Here is a 19,981-nt window from a genome sequence, read left to right as displayed (position 1 = left end):
AATCAGGCATTTGGTAAAAAGCTGAAATGTGTAATGCAAATTTGTAATTGTAATGCATGGTAAAGCATTACATTTTTCCAAGTAATTGCATGTTATGTGTAATGCAGCAATTTGTCCATTACATATGCATGTAATTGTAATGTATAGCATTTCTTGAGATAAAAGTTGTGTAATTTCATGCATTACATGGCATTACTGGTTTTTTTCACATTTTATATATCTTTTACAGTTGAGAATTAGCTAAAGCAGAATTTAAGATTTCTGGAATTAATTAAGAACAGAATCTTTTGGATATTGATTATTTTAATTGCAAATGCATTACTGTAAAAGTGTTTTATTGTTGTCAAAGCATAACTGAATGCCTTGTCAGGATTAATAATTGTCATAAAACACTATAAATTAAGTTTGTTTTAAATTCAATCTTTTCACCATTTTGACACTTGATCATAAATAAAGCTATTTGTTTATTATTTAATTAGGAAAGATATTCTTATTTCATATTTTTGATCGGAATTATTAAAACAAATGTTTATTTATAAATGTGAAGGTACGTAACATAAGTTAAAATAAATATTAAATATTAAACTTCATCTCTATAATTTCATTTTTTTTTCATTTTTGAGAAAACACAGAGATGTATACCAAATAATGCAATGTAATGTAATTTACCCCATGTCTGGCTGGAATGTCCAATGAACTGCTGCAATTGGTGTCAGTATATTCTCTTTACTTTCTACTATGAAGAAGTTTTCAACCTTACTTATAACTACAATGTGTTCAGAATCAAATTTTACTTGAACAGCAAGGTTGTTAAAGTTAAGGTTTGAATGTTATTGTCCTGACACTATGTTGAAATATGCTGCAATATATAGATATTAAATAGAAAATACACACAATCAATAATTTGTTATTAAAAACCTATTTATATTCTTTGCAAGGTGTGCCAAAAAAAAAAGATATTGATGTGTCTGTCCCAAGTCCAGAGCATTTAGCTCAGTGTTGGTCTGCGCTTTAAGTTTCTGGAAATTGGCATTATTTTCTGCGAAAATAAACCTGATGTTTCTCATTAGGGAAAAAAAGTCTACGTTTCCGCAAATAAATATCTTACTTTTCTGAGAAATACTTACTATTGCGGAAATAATAAATGAACACTTTTCCAGGAAAAAAATTAAGGAATACCTGTTTACGAAAGCAAAGTTAAATAAAAATGAACTAAATATTTTTTGTGTTGATATTGAATCTGAATCTAGGTTATCAAAACATGCTTTAAGACCTTTAGACTGAATTTTAGGCCACCAATTTTGTCAAAAATGAAACTAATTAAACCTACAACAACTGATTGTAGCAGCATGAAATGTTTTTGATAAAGCAGTAAATAGAATAAATACGGTATATCTAACATATATTCAAATATTTATAATCTACTACCAGGTAAATATCAGGAAAAGTAATAAATACAGTTCCTCAAAAACATATACTTTAAGTTTCAGAAAACATAGTATTGGAACTTTGAAAAATTAGCAGAAATGCAATACGCCAGTGTTTGTGGGTAGATCATGTCTGTCCTATTTATACAGTCAAACCTGCTCAAGATACCACCTGTATTAAACAAAAACCTTTGTTATAAGACCATTAATTTTAGATTCCTCTGTAGTACATTTCATATGAATTGAACCTGTATAAAAGGGTTCATTCTGGCTATTCCTACATTTTGAATTTTATAGGTAAAATAGTAAAATTCTAGATTCAGATGCAATAGTTTATTAAAGTCTTGTACATTTGGACCAGTGTGTAAAAATATTTATCCACTGTGGTTTCCAGCCCATGTCACCTGACACAGCATCGTTTGGGGTATATTTACCCACACCCATGTAGAAACGCATGGTGCGATTCTGTACTGCAGGGATGCATGAGAAATCTCTCGTGCCCCAAATAGATGAGCCATAATTTATGACTGACCAAACCATCGTATCAAATAGCTTTGTGTAGATATTGTGCTGAAAACCACCATGTGCTTTACATTTAACAATAAGTTAACCTAAAACCCTACTTGCTGACCGGGCTACAGCTTTTGCCATTAATTGGTAGTCTAAAAACTCTGTTAACAATAAACCTAAGTATTGGTAATTTGAAGCAGGAATAGCCAGAATGTTTATGTAAACAATGGGATTATGTAGGATAATGTTGTAACAACACTATATATCTAGTCTAATGAATCAAGGTATCCAGATAAATCTTGTGGAAAATATAGAAAAAGAAGAGTTTATATTACGGCTCCCTATACATGTATTACAATATTTTGTTTACAGTGACTTGACTGTTAGTGTTGCTATTCACCAATTGCAACTCATTCAAAATTTTGACCCAATTGCAATTTGTTTTATTAAATCAAATTGTTCAACTGGTCAAAAATTTGAACAAACTGTTCAGCCAAAATGTGAAAGTGCAAAGTGATAAAATAAATCATACTTACAATCCTATAAGTCTGTAACTCCACTGTATTGATGTATTTCCTAAATCAGTCTATCAATCTGTATAGTTATATTACAGCCATTACCATACTAAAGGTGAACTGTTTTATTTTGAATTGCGTCGTCCGACGTCGTCGTCGTTAACAATTTACATTTTGAACTTCTTCTAGAGAACCACTGAATGGAATGGAACCAAACATGGCATGACTGTTCCTTATGAGGTGCTGACCAAGTGTTGTTACTTTGTAGCCGATCCATCATCCAAGATGGCTGCCAGCGGGGGACTTAGTTTAACATAGGACGCTATGGGAAATGCATACAAATGACTTCTTTTAGAGAACCACTGAATGGAATGAAACCAAACATGGCATGAATGTTCCTTATGAGGTGCTGACCAAGTGTTGTTACTTTGTTGCCGATCCATCATCCAAGATGGCCGCCAGCCGGGGACTTAGTTTAACATAGGACCCTATGGGAAATGCATACAAATGACTTCTTTTAGAGAACCACTGAATGGAATAAAACCAAACATAGCATGAATTATCCTTATGGGGTGCTGACCAAGTGTTGTTACTTTGTAGCCGATCCATCAGCCAAGATGGCCGCCAGCGGGGGACTTAGTTTAACATAGGACCCTATGGGAAATGCATACAAATGACTTCTTCTAGAGAACCACTAAATGGAATGAAACCAAACATTGCATGAATGTTCCTTATGGAGTGCTGACCAATTGTTGTTACTTTGTAGCCGATCCATTATCCAAGATGGCCGCCAGCGGGGACTTAGTTTAACATAGGACCCTATTGGAAATGCATACAAATGACTTCTTCTAGTGAACCACTGAATGGAATGAAACCAAACATGGCATGAATGTTCCTTATGTGGTGCTGACCAAGTGTTGTTACTTTGTAGCCGATCCATCATCAAAGATGGCCCCCAGCAGGGGACTTAGTTTAACATAGGACCCTATGGGAAATGCATACAAATGACTTCTTCTAGTGAACCACTGAAAAGAATGAAACCAAACATGGCATGAATGTTCCTTATGGGGTGCTGACTAAGTGTTGTTACTTTGTAGCCGATCCATCATCCAAGATGGCCGCCAGCGTGGGACTTAGTTTAACATAGGACCCTATGGGAAATGCATACAAATGACTTCTTTTAGAGAACCACTGAATGGAATAAAACCAAACATTGCATGAATGTTCCTTATGAGGTGCTGACCAAGTGTTGTTACTTTGTAGCCGATCCATCATCCAAGATGGCCGCCAGCAGGGGACTTAGTTTAACATAGGACCCTATGGGAAATGCATACAAATGACTTCTTTTAGAGAACCACTGAATGGAATAAAACCAAACATTGCATGAATGTTCCTTATGAGGTGCTGACCAAGTGTTGTTACTTTGTAGCCGATCCGTCATCCAAGATGGCCGCCAGTGGGGGACTTTTGAATGAAATTAAACATGTTCCTTTCCTTATAAATGAGGTTGTGTTGTCACTTTTAGCCAAATTTTATATTTTTTTATATGATTTCAAAAACCCAAGTAGAATCAGGTGAGCGATACTGGCTCTTGAGAGCCTCTAGTTTTATATAAATAAGGCCGTGAGTTTTTTTGTTTGAATTGTTTTACATTGTCATTTCGGGGTCTGTTACAGCTGACTATGCGGTATGGGCTTTGATTATTGTTAAAGGCCGTGCGGTTACCTATAATTGTTAATTTCTGTGTCATTTTGGTCTCTTTTGGACAGTTGTCTCATTGGCATTCATACCATATCTTTTTTTAATTTATTTTAAAATGCTTTTACTATTTTTTCTTTGAAATAATATTTTCCAGACTATTTTTAAATTTACTTTTGATCTAATGACTAACACAACATATTTTGCAAAAACAACATTTATTGTTCTTCCACTAATCCCCCATGTAAGAATAGCAAGAATAGTAAAATACAAAATGTAGGAATAGCAAGAAGACACCGTATAAAAGACCACCTGTCTAAAGAGACCACTTTTTTGCTCTCCCTTAAATGGTCTCTTTAGGGCATCAGTTACAGTTTTTCAATATAGGTGTAATCCCAAGAGAAAATCTGGAATTGCACTGGAATCCCGGCTGAAATTTTGATGGGATTCCAATTGGGATCCCACCTAATTCCACCGGGATAAAATTTTGGGAATCCCACTAAAAATCCAGGAATCCCGATGTAAATCCCGGTTGAAATATACTGGGATCCCACTGGGATATTGTGGGATTTCAATTGGGATCCCACTGGGATAAAATTTGGGATTCCCGCAAAAGAAGCGGGATCCCAGTGTAAATGTACAGGGATAAAATTTCGGGATTCCCATAAAAGAATGCTAAATTTTTTACACCATATCCAGATTGCTTAAAATATTTATATCATGTATATAATAAATTAAACAGTCCATCATAATTAGTCATACTCCTGACTCGAAAAAAAAAAAGTTTGATTTCATGAAAGGCAGTGAGTTTATCTATTTATACTTTTTCTGTTAAGGCCAACTAAAATTAATTAGTAGATTTTCATCCAAATTTTTGAAAAAAATGGGGCGGGTGGGAGGATTTTATATTTTAAATTTTATTTCATATGAAACCCTCGTCACGAGTTCTTCATACCGCGGAGTATATGCTAGTGGAAAACAAGTTGTATAATGCATATACATGCTGTATAAGGAATCCTACACTATTTTGTAAACTCTTAAATAAAAATCCCTGATTGGCAACCACTGTTATACATGTAATTTACGCTTTAGAAATCTATTTATAGTATACATCAAAAAGAAGAGAAATGCTCTCTTCAGTTGGACTATACCTACACCAAATTTATTTTGCTTTCTAAGTAATGGTTTGTAGTCCCCATAAAATCAATAAAATGTATTGGTACAATTGTATGCAACACAAGTATTATGAGTACAGAATAAAATTTAAACTCCGTGTTGAAAGTAATTATGATGTAAAACATGAACTTAACCAAAAAGTAGTTGTTGTTTAATGACTAAATTGAGGGTATTGGGACAGTTACAGAAGGTGTTTGCTGTTTGTCAACAAAAACAACAGCCATGGGTAAATATAAGGGCTTGTTATAATTAAAATGCGTGTTTGTCGACTTTTTGTTCTCAATATACGGTCATATTGTGTCAATTTCTTTAATCCAGTCATGTTTTTTTTGTACCAATTTGTTCTACAATTCTTGCGCTTTGGAAATCATTCAGTCCAAATTTCCTGACACAAAGTCATTGTATAAATAAAGTAAAAAACACGGTTTTCGATTCACTTGTGACTACCGCAATTTGCGTTCAAGGACAAGGCGTTTTACTCGTAACTCGAATATTTCATGCCCTTCTCGTTATCAATCTCTATTCTCGGTAGATGATGTTGTCATCATAGAGCAGCAGAATATGTCGACTTAATCATTTTCGTTAGAAGAAATACAAAAACGAAATTTGAAACAGGAAGTTTTGAATGAAACGAAATTATCGATGGTTCCCGGTAACGGACATGAACAAAATCCGGAAATCGTATTTTTGTTAAATAAAAAAAATCGGGGCGGGACGATTTCAGAGGGGCGGGCGGGGATGAAAATCTAGCAATTAATTTTAATTGGCCTAAACAAAAGCTAAATTGAAACTAAAGGATAATTATATTTCTGAGGTGAGGCCAAATAAAAAGATATGTGTTTCCTATTTCCCTACCTACATTTTGACCTACCCTTTATTTTAAGCTAAATTTCTCCCCCATAGACTCAATGTAAAAAAAATGTAAAATAAACAAAAATTCCCTACTTACCTACTCTATTTTTTTCAAAGATGTACGTTATAGGAAACACACATATTATTTTATTTGGCCTAATCAAGATAATGGGAAGTAATTATTTTTGTTTTGATCTTATTACTGTGAACTTTCAGTCTGAAAATCAAATGTTGTCTGATATTTAGAAGGTAACAATCTGTTTGATATAAGTGATTTCCTAAATTAATTTGAAAAGAATAATAATAATTCCTTAATATATCATGTTACTGTAGAGAATGAACAGTCCTGACATATTTGATCATGTTGTCTTATGATCGATCATGTTTGCATTTCATGACCTTTAAAATATGTAATATAAACTGCTTTTATGCAAATGTATATAATATTTATATAACTATGCATCATGTTACTGTAGAGGAACATAAAAGTGTAAAAATAACTATAAAATAAAAATACTGTGTAATAAAATTGACAATTACCTGACAGTGTTTTATCCACTTCAAAAAAAGAAAATATGGCCGATTGCACTTTTCAGATTATTAGTATATTCTGTTTGGTTATTACAAAGTTTACAGCCAATAAAAAGGCTCATTTTGTTTGAGTTTATTTTTAGATCTTGATTTTCCACAAATTATTTATATGTACCGGTAGCCAAGGTCTTTAAAGCAACAACACTTTAAGGAATGCTTCAGTAATTTATTATGATAGATAATTCTAATTGCCACCATCATCAGGATAGAACAATACATAAAATTATGCTGATGTTCCAAATCAGATTGAGATATTGAAATGTCACAATATTGCTTTGATGAGTAAGGTTATATAAATAGCAGTTGAAAGAGATAGTGAAAGTGAAAGTAAGTATAAATGGAAGTAAGGTTGCAGAAACCAGTTTATATTTTATTGATTTTTATACCACCGCAAACATTGAAAAATTTTTGGTCGTATATTAGTATCAGGTTGGCGTTGTCATCTGCGTCGTCGTCGTCTGAAGACTTTTGTTTTTTCGCACTATAACTTTAGTATAAGTCAATAGAAATCTATGAAATTTAAACACAAGGTTTATGACCACAAAAGAAAGGTTGGGATTGATTTTGGGAGTTTTGGTCCCAACAGTTTTAGGAATTAGGGACCAAAAAGGGCCCAAATAAGCATTTTCTCGGTTTTCGCACTATAACTTTAGTTTAAGTAAATAGAAATCTATGAAATTTTTACACAAGGTTTATGACCACAAAAGAAAGGTTGGGATTGATTTTGGGAGTTTTGGTCCCAACAGTTTAGGAATTTAGGGGCCAAAAAAGGGCCTAAATAAGCATTATTCTTGGTTTTCGCACAATAACTTTAGTATAGTAAATAGAAATCAATGAAATTTAAACACAAGGTTTATGACCACAAAAGAAAGGTTGGGATTGATTTTGGGAGTTTTGGTCCCAACAGTTTAGGAATTAGGATCCAAAAAGGGCCCAAATAAGCATTTTCTCGGTTTTCGCACTATAACTTTAGTTTAAGTAAATAGAAATCTATGAAAGTTTTACACAAGGTTTATGACCACAAAAGAAAGGTTGGGATTGATTTTGGGAGTTTTGGTCCCAACAGTTTGGGAATTAGGGGCCAAAAAAGGGCCCAAATAAGCATTTTCTCGGTTATCAAATTGGTTCACATTGAGGTCTAAAGGGTCCAAAATTGAACTTTATTTGATTTCCTCAAAAATTGAGTTCTTGGGGTTCTTTGATATGATGAATCTAACCATGTATTTAGATTTTGGATATTGGAATACCACAAAGGGATGGTAAGAATTGTCTTTGGGAGTTATGGCTCAAACCGTTAAGGAATAAGGTGCAAAAAAGGGGGGAAAAGTGTTTCCAGGGTAGTGGACAATTACTTAAGTACAAAACACAATTTAAAAGCAGTGTAAGGTTGGTAATTGAAACTCATTTTAATATCTCACCTAAACTGCTCTTAAATTATGTATATTAGAAATTTGCCAAAAACTTTATTATTAATAAATTCCATTGGAAATTTGCCAATATAAAATGTTATTTTAGTTTAAACATATTTTATTGTTCCAAAAAGAGACAAATGGATTAGACACAAGTTTTTCAACAAAAGTATTTATTTCATTTATCATTAAAAGCCTTTGTGATGAAAAATTGTTACAATATAATAAATAATGTTTAGCATCTTCATTGATGAAGCCACGTAAACAATTGGCATCTGGTACTAAGTTTGCATTAAACAAATCAGATTGAAGAGTGATACAATGGTTTCACAACCTTGCATGTAATACAGATAATATAAAATGTTGCATTGGAGTTATCTTTCTTTGTTCAGAATAGTAGTTAAATCAACATAAATCATGACAGTATGACATTTTATATTTTATGATGTATTTAAATGAGTAGTTATTGTTGAAAACTCCATAAGAAATTTGAATTGGGATCATTTTTGGAATAAGGGAAAGGGGGAGGTGAAAAAAATTGGTGGGGTTCAATTTTTCTTATTTCGCGCAGATTTCAGAAATGAAAAGGAAAATTTCTTCAAATATCAAACGATTAATATTCAACAGCATGCTGAATTGCTCAAAAGCAAAAAAAACATTTTAAGTTCATTAGACCACATTCATTCTGTGTCAGAAACCTATGCTGTGTCAACTATTGAATCACAATCCAAATTCAGAGCTGTATCCAGTTTGAATGTTGTGTCCATACTAGCCCCAACCATTCAGGGTTCAACCTCTGTGGTCGTATAAAGCTGCACACTGCAGAGCATCTGGTAAGATGTTGATTTTAAAATAAATCTTTAGAATTTCATGAATTTATGATTTCATTTTCTTGAAAAATCATTCAAGCTTATATACAAATAAAATGTATGAAATCCCCAACCTCTGTATATAACTACTCACTTGTGTAGTATTATAAAAAGCCTAGAATTAACATTCATTTATTTTTTTCAGTCCACAAGATGTAATTATATACTTCAATGCTTAACTATACAGAATCGTATAAAAATACATGGAGGCAAATGAGGCAAATTAAAAAAAAAAGTTAACAAAAGCTTGTCTTCATATCAAATTGTTTTCAAGGCGAATGTCTAGTAAAAAACAAGTTATCTTCAATCTCTAATTTCATCCCTGCAATGTGTTTCGTTGTTGATGTTTCTAATTTAAATTACTTTAAGTTTTCAGTGTTTTTGGTCTATTGTTTGTAGTTATGTGTCTTATCTGTCCCCAGTTATGTTGAATCAAGCAGTTCTAAACGTATTATACTTCACTGTCACTATATAAAAATTCAGTCATTAAAAAAAATTCACCAAAGTCTGAATATGATACAAGACCAGAACAGACAGATACAGTACGTATTAATGATTATGACTGAGAATTACGATTTTTGCTTTATTCTACTGTAGCATATATCAGTCTTTTGATGTTGTCCCTAAAACCTGTTTGAATTTTGTCAATATAAGCTAAGAATTATTCACTTGCAAGTGAATAATTGGACCTAATTGAATCAGACTCAATCAGTATTCATGTGCACTTTAATTTAACACATTAGCAAGAGATGGATACTGCATTCATTGTACATTTTCTATTATTTAAAGGAAAAGATTGTCAACATTGAAAGTGAAACAAAGCTAGGTAAATCATTTGATTGACTGATTCAATCAACAAAAAAAACATGCTTATATAGGGGATATGGGGGGAGGTTGTCAACTCGACAGTTAATAAGATGGCGTCTAGCCTAAAAAAGTCATGAAAAGAATCTACATATTTTTGAGCCCATGCCTGGTTTATTGTTTATTTTAGACTATTTATAATTTGGATAAATGTTTTACATTGTTATAAATCGAGTATTAGAATTTGAGTCAAATTGGTACACATGAACTTAACAGCGTAATAATGTCAAAATATTCAGTGCAAAACTGTTGAAGGGCTAGGTAGAACCTTGCCATTCCCAGTTTCTCGATCAGCCTCATACTAAAAAGTTTATATTTTTCTGACATTGACCTAATATTGTATATTTAAATAAATGAATTTTGCATTCACTGCATTCTAGTGGCCTTGGGTTTTTGTCGAGCCTGCAACTTTTGTTGCAGAAAGCACGACATAGGGATAGTGATCCGGCAGCGGCGGCGGCTACAACGGCAGTGTTAGCTAACTTCTTAAAAGGTTTATAATTTAGAAGGTGAAAAACCTGGATGCTTCATACTTTGTATATAGATGCCTCATGTTACGAAGTTTCCGTCAGTCACATGTCCAATGTCCTTGACCTCATTTTCATGGATCAGTGACCACTTGAAAAAAAAGTTCAGAATTTTTGTAATGTTGAATTCTCTCTTATTATAAGTAATAGGATAACTACTAGTATATTTGGTATGTGCGTACCTTGCAAGGTCCTCATGCCCGTCAGACAGTTTTCACTTGACCTCGACCTCATTTCATGGATCAGTGAACAAGGTTAAGTTTTGGTGGTCAAGTCCATATCTCAGATACTATAAGCAAGAGGGCTAGTATATTTGGTGTATGGAAGGACTGGAAGGTGTACATGTCCAACTGGCAGGTGTCATCTGACCTTGACCTCATTTTCATGGTTCAGTGGTTATAGTTAAGTTTTTAACCGGATTTTTGTGACAAAAATGTCGGTTATTGATTTGGGGATGTATGGCGGCCGGGCGGGCGGGCGGGCGGGCGGTAATCAAATGTTGTCCGTGCATTAACTCATGAACCGTTCAACCAAAGCTATTAAAATTTTAATATGTTGTTACTGACAACTAAATGAAGGTCAAGTTCAATAATGGCGATTTTGACTTTTACCGTTCAGGAGTTATGGTTCTTGAAAGATTGAAAAATGAAGTTTCCAGTCGTGTCCGTGCATTTACGCATGAACTGTTCTACCAAAGCTTCCCAAATTTTAATATGTTGTTACTGATGACAAAATGGAGGTCAAGTTTAATAATGACGATTTTGACTTTTACCGTTCAGGAGTTATGGTTCTTGAAAGATTGAAAAATGGAGTTTCCAGTCGTGCCCGTGCATTTACACATGAACTGTTCAACCAAAGCTTTTGAAATTTTTATATGTTGTTACTGATGGCAAAATAGAGGTCAAGTTCAATAATGACGATTTTGACTTTTACCGTTCAGGAGTTATGGTTCTTGAAAGATTGTAAAATGGCGTTTCCATTCAAGTTGTTGCATTTACTCATGAACCATTCAATCTAAGCTTTTCAAATTTTAATATGTTGATACTGATGACAAAATGGAGGTCAAATTTGATATTGACGATTTTCACTTTCACCATTCATCAGTAATGGTTCTTGTGATATTGCCAGGACACAAATAAATATTAATAAATCCGGTTTGCTGTCGTTGTGACAGCCTCTTGTTGTGTTTTGGTCTGTTTTTCTCATACTTTATGCAATAGGTCTACTATATTTGTTGTATGGAATGATTGTAAGGTGTACATGTCTAGCGGGCAGATGTCATCTGACCTTGACCTCATTTTCATGGTTCAGTGGTCAAAGTTAAGTTTTTAAGTTTTGGGTCTTTTTATCTAATATTATATGCCAAAGGTCAACTATATTTGGTGTATGGAAATATATTATGATCTATATGTCAGTCCCGCAGGTTTTATTTGAACATGACCTCAATTGCACGGTTCATTGCAAGTGTTAAGTTTTTGTGTTTTGGTCTATTTTTCTTAAACTATAAGTAGAAGGTCAACTATATCTGTTGTATGGAAGCTTTGTTAGCTGTACATGTCTGCCTGGCATGGTTCATCTGACCTTGACCTCATTTTCATGGTTCATTGGTCTTTGTTTAGCTATCTTGGTTAATGTTAAGTTTATGTGACAGTTGTAATAAAACTTTATACTTAGGACTATCAACATAATATCAATGATTAGTAAAGAAGGCGAGACATTTCAGTGTGTGCACTCTTGTTAAAGATAGCAAAACAGTAAATGATAATGATACATTTTCAAATTCATTTCTAAATAGTATAATAAAGGTACTTCAGTCAACTGTGTATGTAGAATTTTGGGAAGTGTTTTGAAAATTCTAAAAAGGCTATCATCATCCCTTATGGGACAGGAAATACTAAAGTGCTACCTCAAGTAGCAAACTTATATAATAATTGAAATAAAATATAAATACAATGTTTTTGTTGTTAAAACGTTTGGTAAACCTATTCAACTGTCATGAGTTTAGCACTCTTGCACAGTGAGTTGAAAGAATTATACAATAAATTATTGTAAGTTCACAGTGTTCTGTATAAACTTTGTGTTCAATTAAAGTCTTAATTGTTTTCCAAATATTGACAACATTTTACTAGCGACTCCTTACCATTTCGACTGGCTTCCCTTTGCCAGAGGTATACTACCCCAATCGCATCGGGAAAACAAAAAATTATGAAAAAGAGATATGATTTTTCATTTCCTATCGTTAATTATCCATTTTTAGATGGTGATGTTCCCTACGTCAATTTGTCACCATCTTATGGTGTTTATATATCTCAACTTGTACGATTTGCTCGTGTATGTAACTACGTATTTGATTTAACCGAGAGAAATTTATGTATTACTGAAAAATTATTACACCAGGGTTTTCAATATCACAAACTGAAGTCAAAACATTTACTAAATTTTATCATCGGTATAAGGAGATCATTCATAAATATAACTCAACATGCAGACATATTATATGTTCAGGTATTTCACATCCAATTTTTGATGGTAATATTCTTTACAAAGCACAAAAATGTCAGTATTCACCTCAAAAGCTAACAAAACCTTTAAACAGACTTATAAAGAGGGGATATAGTTATGATATTTAACAGTTGTCAGGTCATTAAAGATTACATATTTTGGCTTTGATATTGATTCACTTATAGGGTCTTTGCATCTGAATTAAACACATTTATTCTAAAACCAGTTGTTGGCATGAGTCGGGTTATGTTCTTCTCATATATTTCATGATGGTATAATACTAAACCCCTAACAGGAGGGATTGTGCCTGATATTCATATGATGACGACCTAATCTTTTAATCAGTTTAATTGAGGTCTGGAGCTAGCATGTCAGTAACTGCTAGTAGTCTGTTGTTATTTTTGTATTATTGTCATTTAGTTTATTTTCGTTTGTTTCATATTCTGACATCCGACTTCTCTTAAACTGGGTTTTACTGTGCATATTGTTTTGCGTTTGTTTTTTTCTACATTAGTTAGAGGTATAGAGGTATAGGGTTGAAATCTCAAAAAACATGTTTAACCCACTGCAATTTTGCACCTGTCCCTAGTCAGGAGCCTCTGGCCTTTGTTAGTCTTGTATGATTTTTAATTTTAGTTTCTTGTGTATAATTCGGAGTTTAGTATAAATTCCATTATCCCTGAATTAGTATACATATTTGTTTAGGGGCCTGCTGAAGGACGCCTTTGGGTGCGGGAGTTTCTAACTAAATTGAAGACCCATTGGTGGCCTTCTGTTGTTGTCTGCTCTATGGTATATGAAAATAACAAAGAAAATAATGTTTAAATTCTACATGATATACATGATAACAATTTTCCATATTGATTAACATTTAAAAGGAGTAGTAAATCATAAAAGTCAATTACTTTTATTTATAGCATGCTTCTGAACAAAGTGTGATTTTTAAAAAGCAATCGATGCTGCCTTTTTAAGTCTCACCATTGGTTACAATTCTTAAATATGGGCGAGTAACTAAAAAAAAACTCTTTTTACATTTTTCTAGGACACACTAGATATCATAGGTACTTTGTTTCTTTACCAGTAATTGCTCCCAGATATAATCCCCATATATTGTTTCGTCACATTCTGAGAGAAACAGCTAAGAATCTTACCAGTATATATAGCTATTAAAACTCTGAAAAAATGTGTTGAAAAATAACGCACCAACCGGATTGTTTTAACATTTTCAAGCATCCAGTGATAATTAGCAATAATGGGTATTGTGATAAAATACCTATGGAACAAACATTAATTTTATTAAATCCAGCATAATGTCAGGATCAAACAAATTAATACAGGATGCAGTCACAGAAATAATTATATAATAAGTACGTCTGAACGAGTGACAACTCTGCGACAGATTTTATTCATCGTATCACCAGCAGTGATCGTGATACGAGGCTGAAAATACATTCTGTATATATATAATAATTTGTCTAAATAAATATATATATTCAAAAAACAAAAATGTTTGTCTCTTCTTTTTGTACCTATTCCTTTCAATACCTCCTAAATCATTATTTGGTACTTTTACTGCACACAATAGCTACACCATACTCATGCTTTGGGGATTTATGGATGCCACATTTGAGTCTGAACATGTAAATTTTAATCATGCTTTATATTATATTATAAATGTATATATCATTGGTTTTCAGACCTCCACCACTTTGTGGTGCTGTACCTGCAGACAACAATTACATAGCCAAGCCTGGAGATAAGGTTGCTGCCAGAGTGAGGTCAGACGATGAGGAGAATTGGATCTTGGCAGAGGTCGTGTCCTTCAATGCATCAGCAAATAAATATGATGTGGATGACATTGATGCTGATGAAGGAAAAGAGTAAGATATATGTTAATATTGTATTTCCAGTTATAGAATAAATAAATAAATAGTGACCCGTTTCTTTCATATATTCAATTGTTCTAAAACATTAAGACTGTGAACTTCTTATATTATTTTAGTAAAAAGAAAAGATAGTCAGATTTTCTTTAGCAAACATGGAATATATGCCATTTTAGCTAAAGGATTTGACATCAACTGCTGGATTTAAGTAAATCATTTCAAGAAATCTTTAATCTATAGCTTTAAACATGTGTACTTCCTGTTTTATATTTTGACTGGAATGTATGTTTTGAGTTTTCCATGGCAAAACATGGATTTTACTATATATGTGTACAAATAGGAAGAGCAGAGGATGAAAATTTGTGACCAATATTCACAGTTTACAGTTTTAAGAGTTCCTATATTTATGTTTATATCTAATAACTATATAAATATAAGTGGTAGTATCCAGTTTACCAACCTGAATACTATGTACAATGATAGAAAACATTATATATTCTTGATTGAAAAGGAAGTTAAATGTTTTCTGAGTCTAACCATTTCAGATAATTTAAAGCAATTTGTTGAATAATTTCGCTACACAAAAAGTAGTCTTTGCATAAAAACAAAATATAAAATAATGTATTTGTTAGAAAGAATTTTAGTTAGACAACTGGATGTTTAAGAATTCAATATTCATAACAGTGTAGTCAGATTTCTATAATCAAGATAATTTGTTTGGAAAAATTAATGGACAATGGGAGATAACTCAAAATTTTTAATGCTGTAATATTTTAATTCTTCAATATTTACCAATAAAGCAAAAGTTTTTTTTTCTTAGTATATGACTAAATATTTATAGGGGACTTAAGTTTTCTTTGTGTTCTTCACTTTCTTTATCCATGTATTCACTCAAAGGATTTTCAATAAACCGGTTTCATAAAACATTTCTCTTATGTTGAATAAAAGCATGTGTTGCATGAATAATATACTGAATAGCAAAAGAAACATACAATTTTTGCATGAATTGACACTTATATATGTTACAGAAGACACACATTGAGTAAAAGAAGGATTGTAGCACTACCAATATGGAAAGCTAATCCTGAGACAGATCCTGCTGCTTTGTTTGGTAAAGGATCTGTAAGTAACAATAGGAATAGTTAAACATACACACCTTCTGTTTAGATGTAAGTGAGTCTTCCATGGAAGATTCAAATCTTATTAAATCCCATAATACATAGAAGGCTGTGTGTACTGTAAATTCAGAAATTATTGCACTGTTTTAATTATTGTGAAAAATGCGACAGGGTCTTAATTGCAAAAATGTAAACTCGTATTTTGAAAAATTTTATTTGAAATAAACAGGAATTTTCTCAATATCGCAAAAGTTAAAATCGCATTTTTGTCTGAAAGGACAAAATCGCAATAATTTCTGAATTTACAGTATCTTTTTTATCACTCTTTTCAACTGCACACTACCTCTGTGGTATCATGGTAGTATGCTGGCATTGAGTGTAGGGGTCAAGGGTTTGACTCTATGCCTTGTTCTATGGTCAGGTTGTTGTCTCTTTGACACATTCCCCATTTCCATTCTCAATTTTACTTGTCATACAAAAGACTTCTATTGGTATTCCCTACTTCTTTTATTAACAACCTGTATAAAGAGTAAGAACAAGGCTAAATTCCTAAGAGTCTACATAATGTGTCTAAGATGACATGTCTTCCTGTGGACTGTTGTTAACTTTAGAACTAGCTTGTTTAGAATTCCACTCAGACTTTCGTTCTGGTACAAAGCAGGGATTATATTCATGTTGCAATTACATATCTTCATCCTAAATATGCATTCAATAAATTAATTATTTGCTTATGATCATATTTTGACTTTTAGACTGTTTCTAATACTTGTAAGGTAAATCCAGAAGAAGAAAAAAAACATTTCAACATAACAACGAAAGAAGTGGCACTATGTTTTCTGGTCAGTATGACTCTTTATCCGTCCATCCCATAATAGGTAGTTTACAATGAAGTTGGGGTCACACAAATAGGAAAATAATTAATATAAAAAGAAGATGTGGTATGATTGCCAATGAAACAACTATCTACAAGAGACCAAAATGACACAGAAATTAACAACTATAGGTCACTGTACGGCCTTCAACAATGAGCAAAGCCCATACCATAAGCAGTTATAAAAGGCCCAGAAATGACAATGTAAAACAATTAAAACTAGAAAACACAATGGTTTACTACACATGGACTTATGATAGTGTTAGCAGAGAATGGTATATGAACACAGATTCTTGTTGTTTGTTTAACTTTTTTTTTAAATTTGTAGTTGGTGCTGGCGTTATATCCACAGACAACCTGTTTTTACAGAGCACTTATACATGAACCACCAAAGAAGGTAAAACAGTTTGTTGAGATCAAAATTAATTTGAAGATAACATAAACGAATAACACTTTTTGCTTGAAAAGAGCATTGAGAATGGAAATGGGGAATGTGTCAAAGAGACAACGACCAGAACAAAGAGCAGTTTTATACAGCCCTCATCCACCAATGGGTCTTCAGCTGTTCAAGTTTTAAATTTAATGCAAAACTGTTAAAGCTGTCTAAAAAGCATTACTTTGAGATGAATATGAGCAAAGGGTGTATCAATTTGCATCAAATATCTTTATACGTTAAGCCTTTGCTGGGATCTTTTTTTGTAAAAAAACCCTGTAAAATTACAGGTTTTTAGTCAAACAGTTCAATTTCAACTTGTTTTAGCCTCGTGATATTACAAGTGACCCTCCTGTATAAAGTGTCAAGATTATATTAACCGGTAAATTTATCAATGAAATTCAAATACTTTTGAAAGTCTTGAATAAGTTAACTATGATTTGTTATCTATATTTTTAGCAAGGAGATGAATACTCGGTACTGTTTGAAGATACATCCTACCCTGATGGGTATTCCCCTCCACTGATGGTTGCTCAAAGATATGTCATTCTGTGTAAAGAGGATAAAAAGAAATGAATAGTCCTATAGTCATCAAAATAGTATATTTTAGAGATTATGTATCCAGCTGCCATTTTTCGCAGTATATTATTGCAAACTTTGAAACAGCATTTATGTTTTTTTTCGCAAATTCAAGATGCCAATCAAATTGAATGCTTACATCTTTTTAGTGTATATTTTTAAAATGTAAGTTATTAATGCTTTAAGCACTATCTTCTGAATATAAAGGGTGAGGAAAATGATAATTTATATGTAAAAGAATATTGTTTTTGTTCTTCTAGTTGTGTTTATAGAATATAATTAAGGACTGTTTATATTGTTTTATATTTAAATATACATACATTTGTATATAGAATAAGGAGATAAGTTATGAATGTTAATGAGACAAATATTCATCAGTCCAAATGATGTGGATGTTTATGAACTCAATATCATATTTCACACCGATAGAGTACTTTGAACATTTAAAGCAGTGGTAATGTTCTCCCACAAACTGAATAACTGGTAAAATATTTTAACAAATTGCTCAAGTGAAAGCTTATTAGTATGAAGTGAGTGCTGTGATATAAAAAGTTACCATCCAGCTTCAGTTATTTTTCAGGAATGTAGGAATTATTTGGTTATCATTTTCTTTTATACCAGATTTTATTTCTGGCATGAGCTATATTAAATTGGTCTTGTATTCAAAACTGTAATCAGTTGTTTTAACAAAATAAATTTCAATTCATTATTTCTCATCATCTCTCTTTCTGCATATTTCAATATTATCATGTCATGTTATTTTTTATGCCCACCTACGATAGTAGAGGGGCATTATGTTTTCTGGTCTGTGCGTCCGTTCGTCCGACTGTTCGTCTGTCCGTTCGTCCGTCTGTCCTGCTTCAGGTTAAAGTTTTTGGTCAAGGTAGTTTTTGATGAAGTTGAAGTCCAATCAACTTCAAACTTAGTACACATGTTCCCTATGATATGATCTTCTAATTTTAATGCCAAATTAGAGTTTTTATCCCAATGTCACAGTCCACTGAACATAGAAAATGAAAGTGCGAGTGGGGCATTCGTGTGCTGAGGACACATTCTTGTTTAATCTATTTTATGACTAAGATTAATTATTGTTTCTTTGTTTTAAGTTATACTTGTTTTGTATTGATAATACCATACATAATGTAGTTCTGTATTAGTTTTTTATATCTGTACCAAGTACAAGATATTGTAACATGTATTGTTGGAAAATAAAATTAAAAAAAATATTCTATTTGTTTACTCTAGAATATTTTGTGCTGTCAAAACTGAATGACATTAAATGTTTTAATGATAAATTCACATCAAGAATACTAATCACAACAATCCAGAATTGGTTCGTTTTCAATTTGGTAAATATTGCAGGTTCTCCGAGTCCAAGTATTAAACTTGGAATTGATCAAAGGGATATTGTGTATAAATTCAATACAACCTTTCTCCGACTTTGGTTTTTAAAGATTTTGCTCTCCTTATACCCATGTTTATACAATTTAACCAAATTAATTGTTGATATTCATATTGATCAAGTAGTGAACACAACGGCATCAAATCACAGAAAGTACTTCACATGGAAAGATACATCAATAAACATGTTTCTATAAATTTATCAGATGGCACTTATTAAAATGAGGAGGTATGATATACATTGAGACAATTATCCACCATAATCCATATGAAATGAATTTAAGCAAATAGAGTTTTGACAATCAGCAAAAGCTGTGCTTTATAGTTTATTGGCAAGGAACACCATTTTCATCACTTTTAGCACTAAAAAGAAATCTAAAAATTTGGAGAATTGGAAAGGCCTATTTTTATACGACCGCAAAATTTGAAAAAATTTTCGTCGTATATTGCTATCACGTTGGCGTCATCGTCTGCGTCGTCGTCGTCCGAATACTTTTAGTTTTCTCACTCTAACTTTAGTAAAAGTGAATGGAAATCTATGAAATTTTAATACAAGGTTTATGACCACAAAAGGAAGGTTGGTATTGATTTTGGGAGTTTTGGTCCCAACATTTTAGGAATTAGGGGCCAAAAAGGGCCCAAATAAGCATTTTCTTGGTTTTCGCACTATAACTTTAGTTTAAGTTAATAGAAATCTATGAAATTTTGACACAAGGTTTATGACCACAAAAGAAAGGTTGGGATTGATTTTGGGAG

General features: G+C 32.5%; 1 protein-coding gene across 2 annotated transcripts in view; it reads left to right on the top strand.

Annotated features, from left to right (window-relative positions):
* The window catches only part of LOC139528348 (SAGA-associated factor 29-like), a 38,355-nt gene extending 19,305 nt beyond the window's left edge, over nucleotides 1–19,050 (top strand). Inside the window, exons 7-10 of one of the 2 annotated variants that reach the window (XM_071324293.1) lie at nucleotides 14,638–14,820; nucleotides 15,852–15,945; nucleotides 17,141–17,209; nucleotides 17,705–19,050. In XM_071324293.1, the coding sequence (XP_071180394.1) occupies nucleotides 14,638–14,820; nucleotides 15,852–15,945; nucleotides 17,141–17,209; nucleotides 17,705–17,821 (463 nt within the window). In that variant the 3' untranslated portion in view covers nucleotides 17,822–19,050. The remainder of the gene's footprint in view (nucleotides 1–14,637; nucleotides 14,821–15,851; nucleotides 15,946–17,140; nucleotides 17,210–17,704) is intronic. The other variant, XM_071324294.1, reaches the window with a different exon arrangement.
* Nucleotides 19,051–19,981: the final 931 nt, after the last annotated feature.

The sequence above is a fragment of the Mytilus edulis genome, chromosome 6 (assembly GCF_963676685.1).
Source record: "Mytilus edulis chromosome 6, xbMytEdul2.2, whole genome shotgun sequence".
Classification (NCBI taxonomy): Eukaryota; Metazoa; Mollusca; class Bivalvia; order Mytilida; family Mytilidae; genus Mytilus; species Mytilus edulis.
Note: the sequence above shows the minus strand (reverse complement) of the source record. Positions and strands in the feature narration are given on the sequence as shown.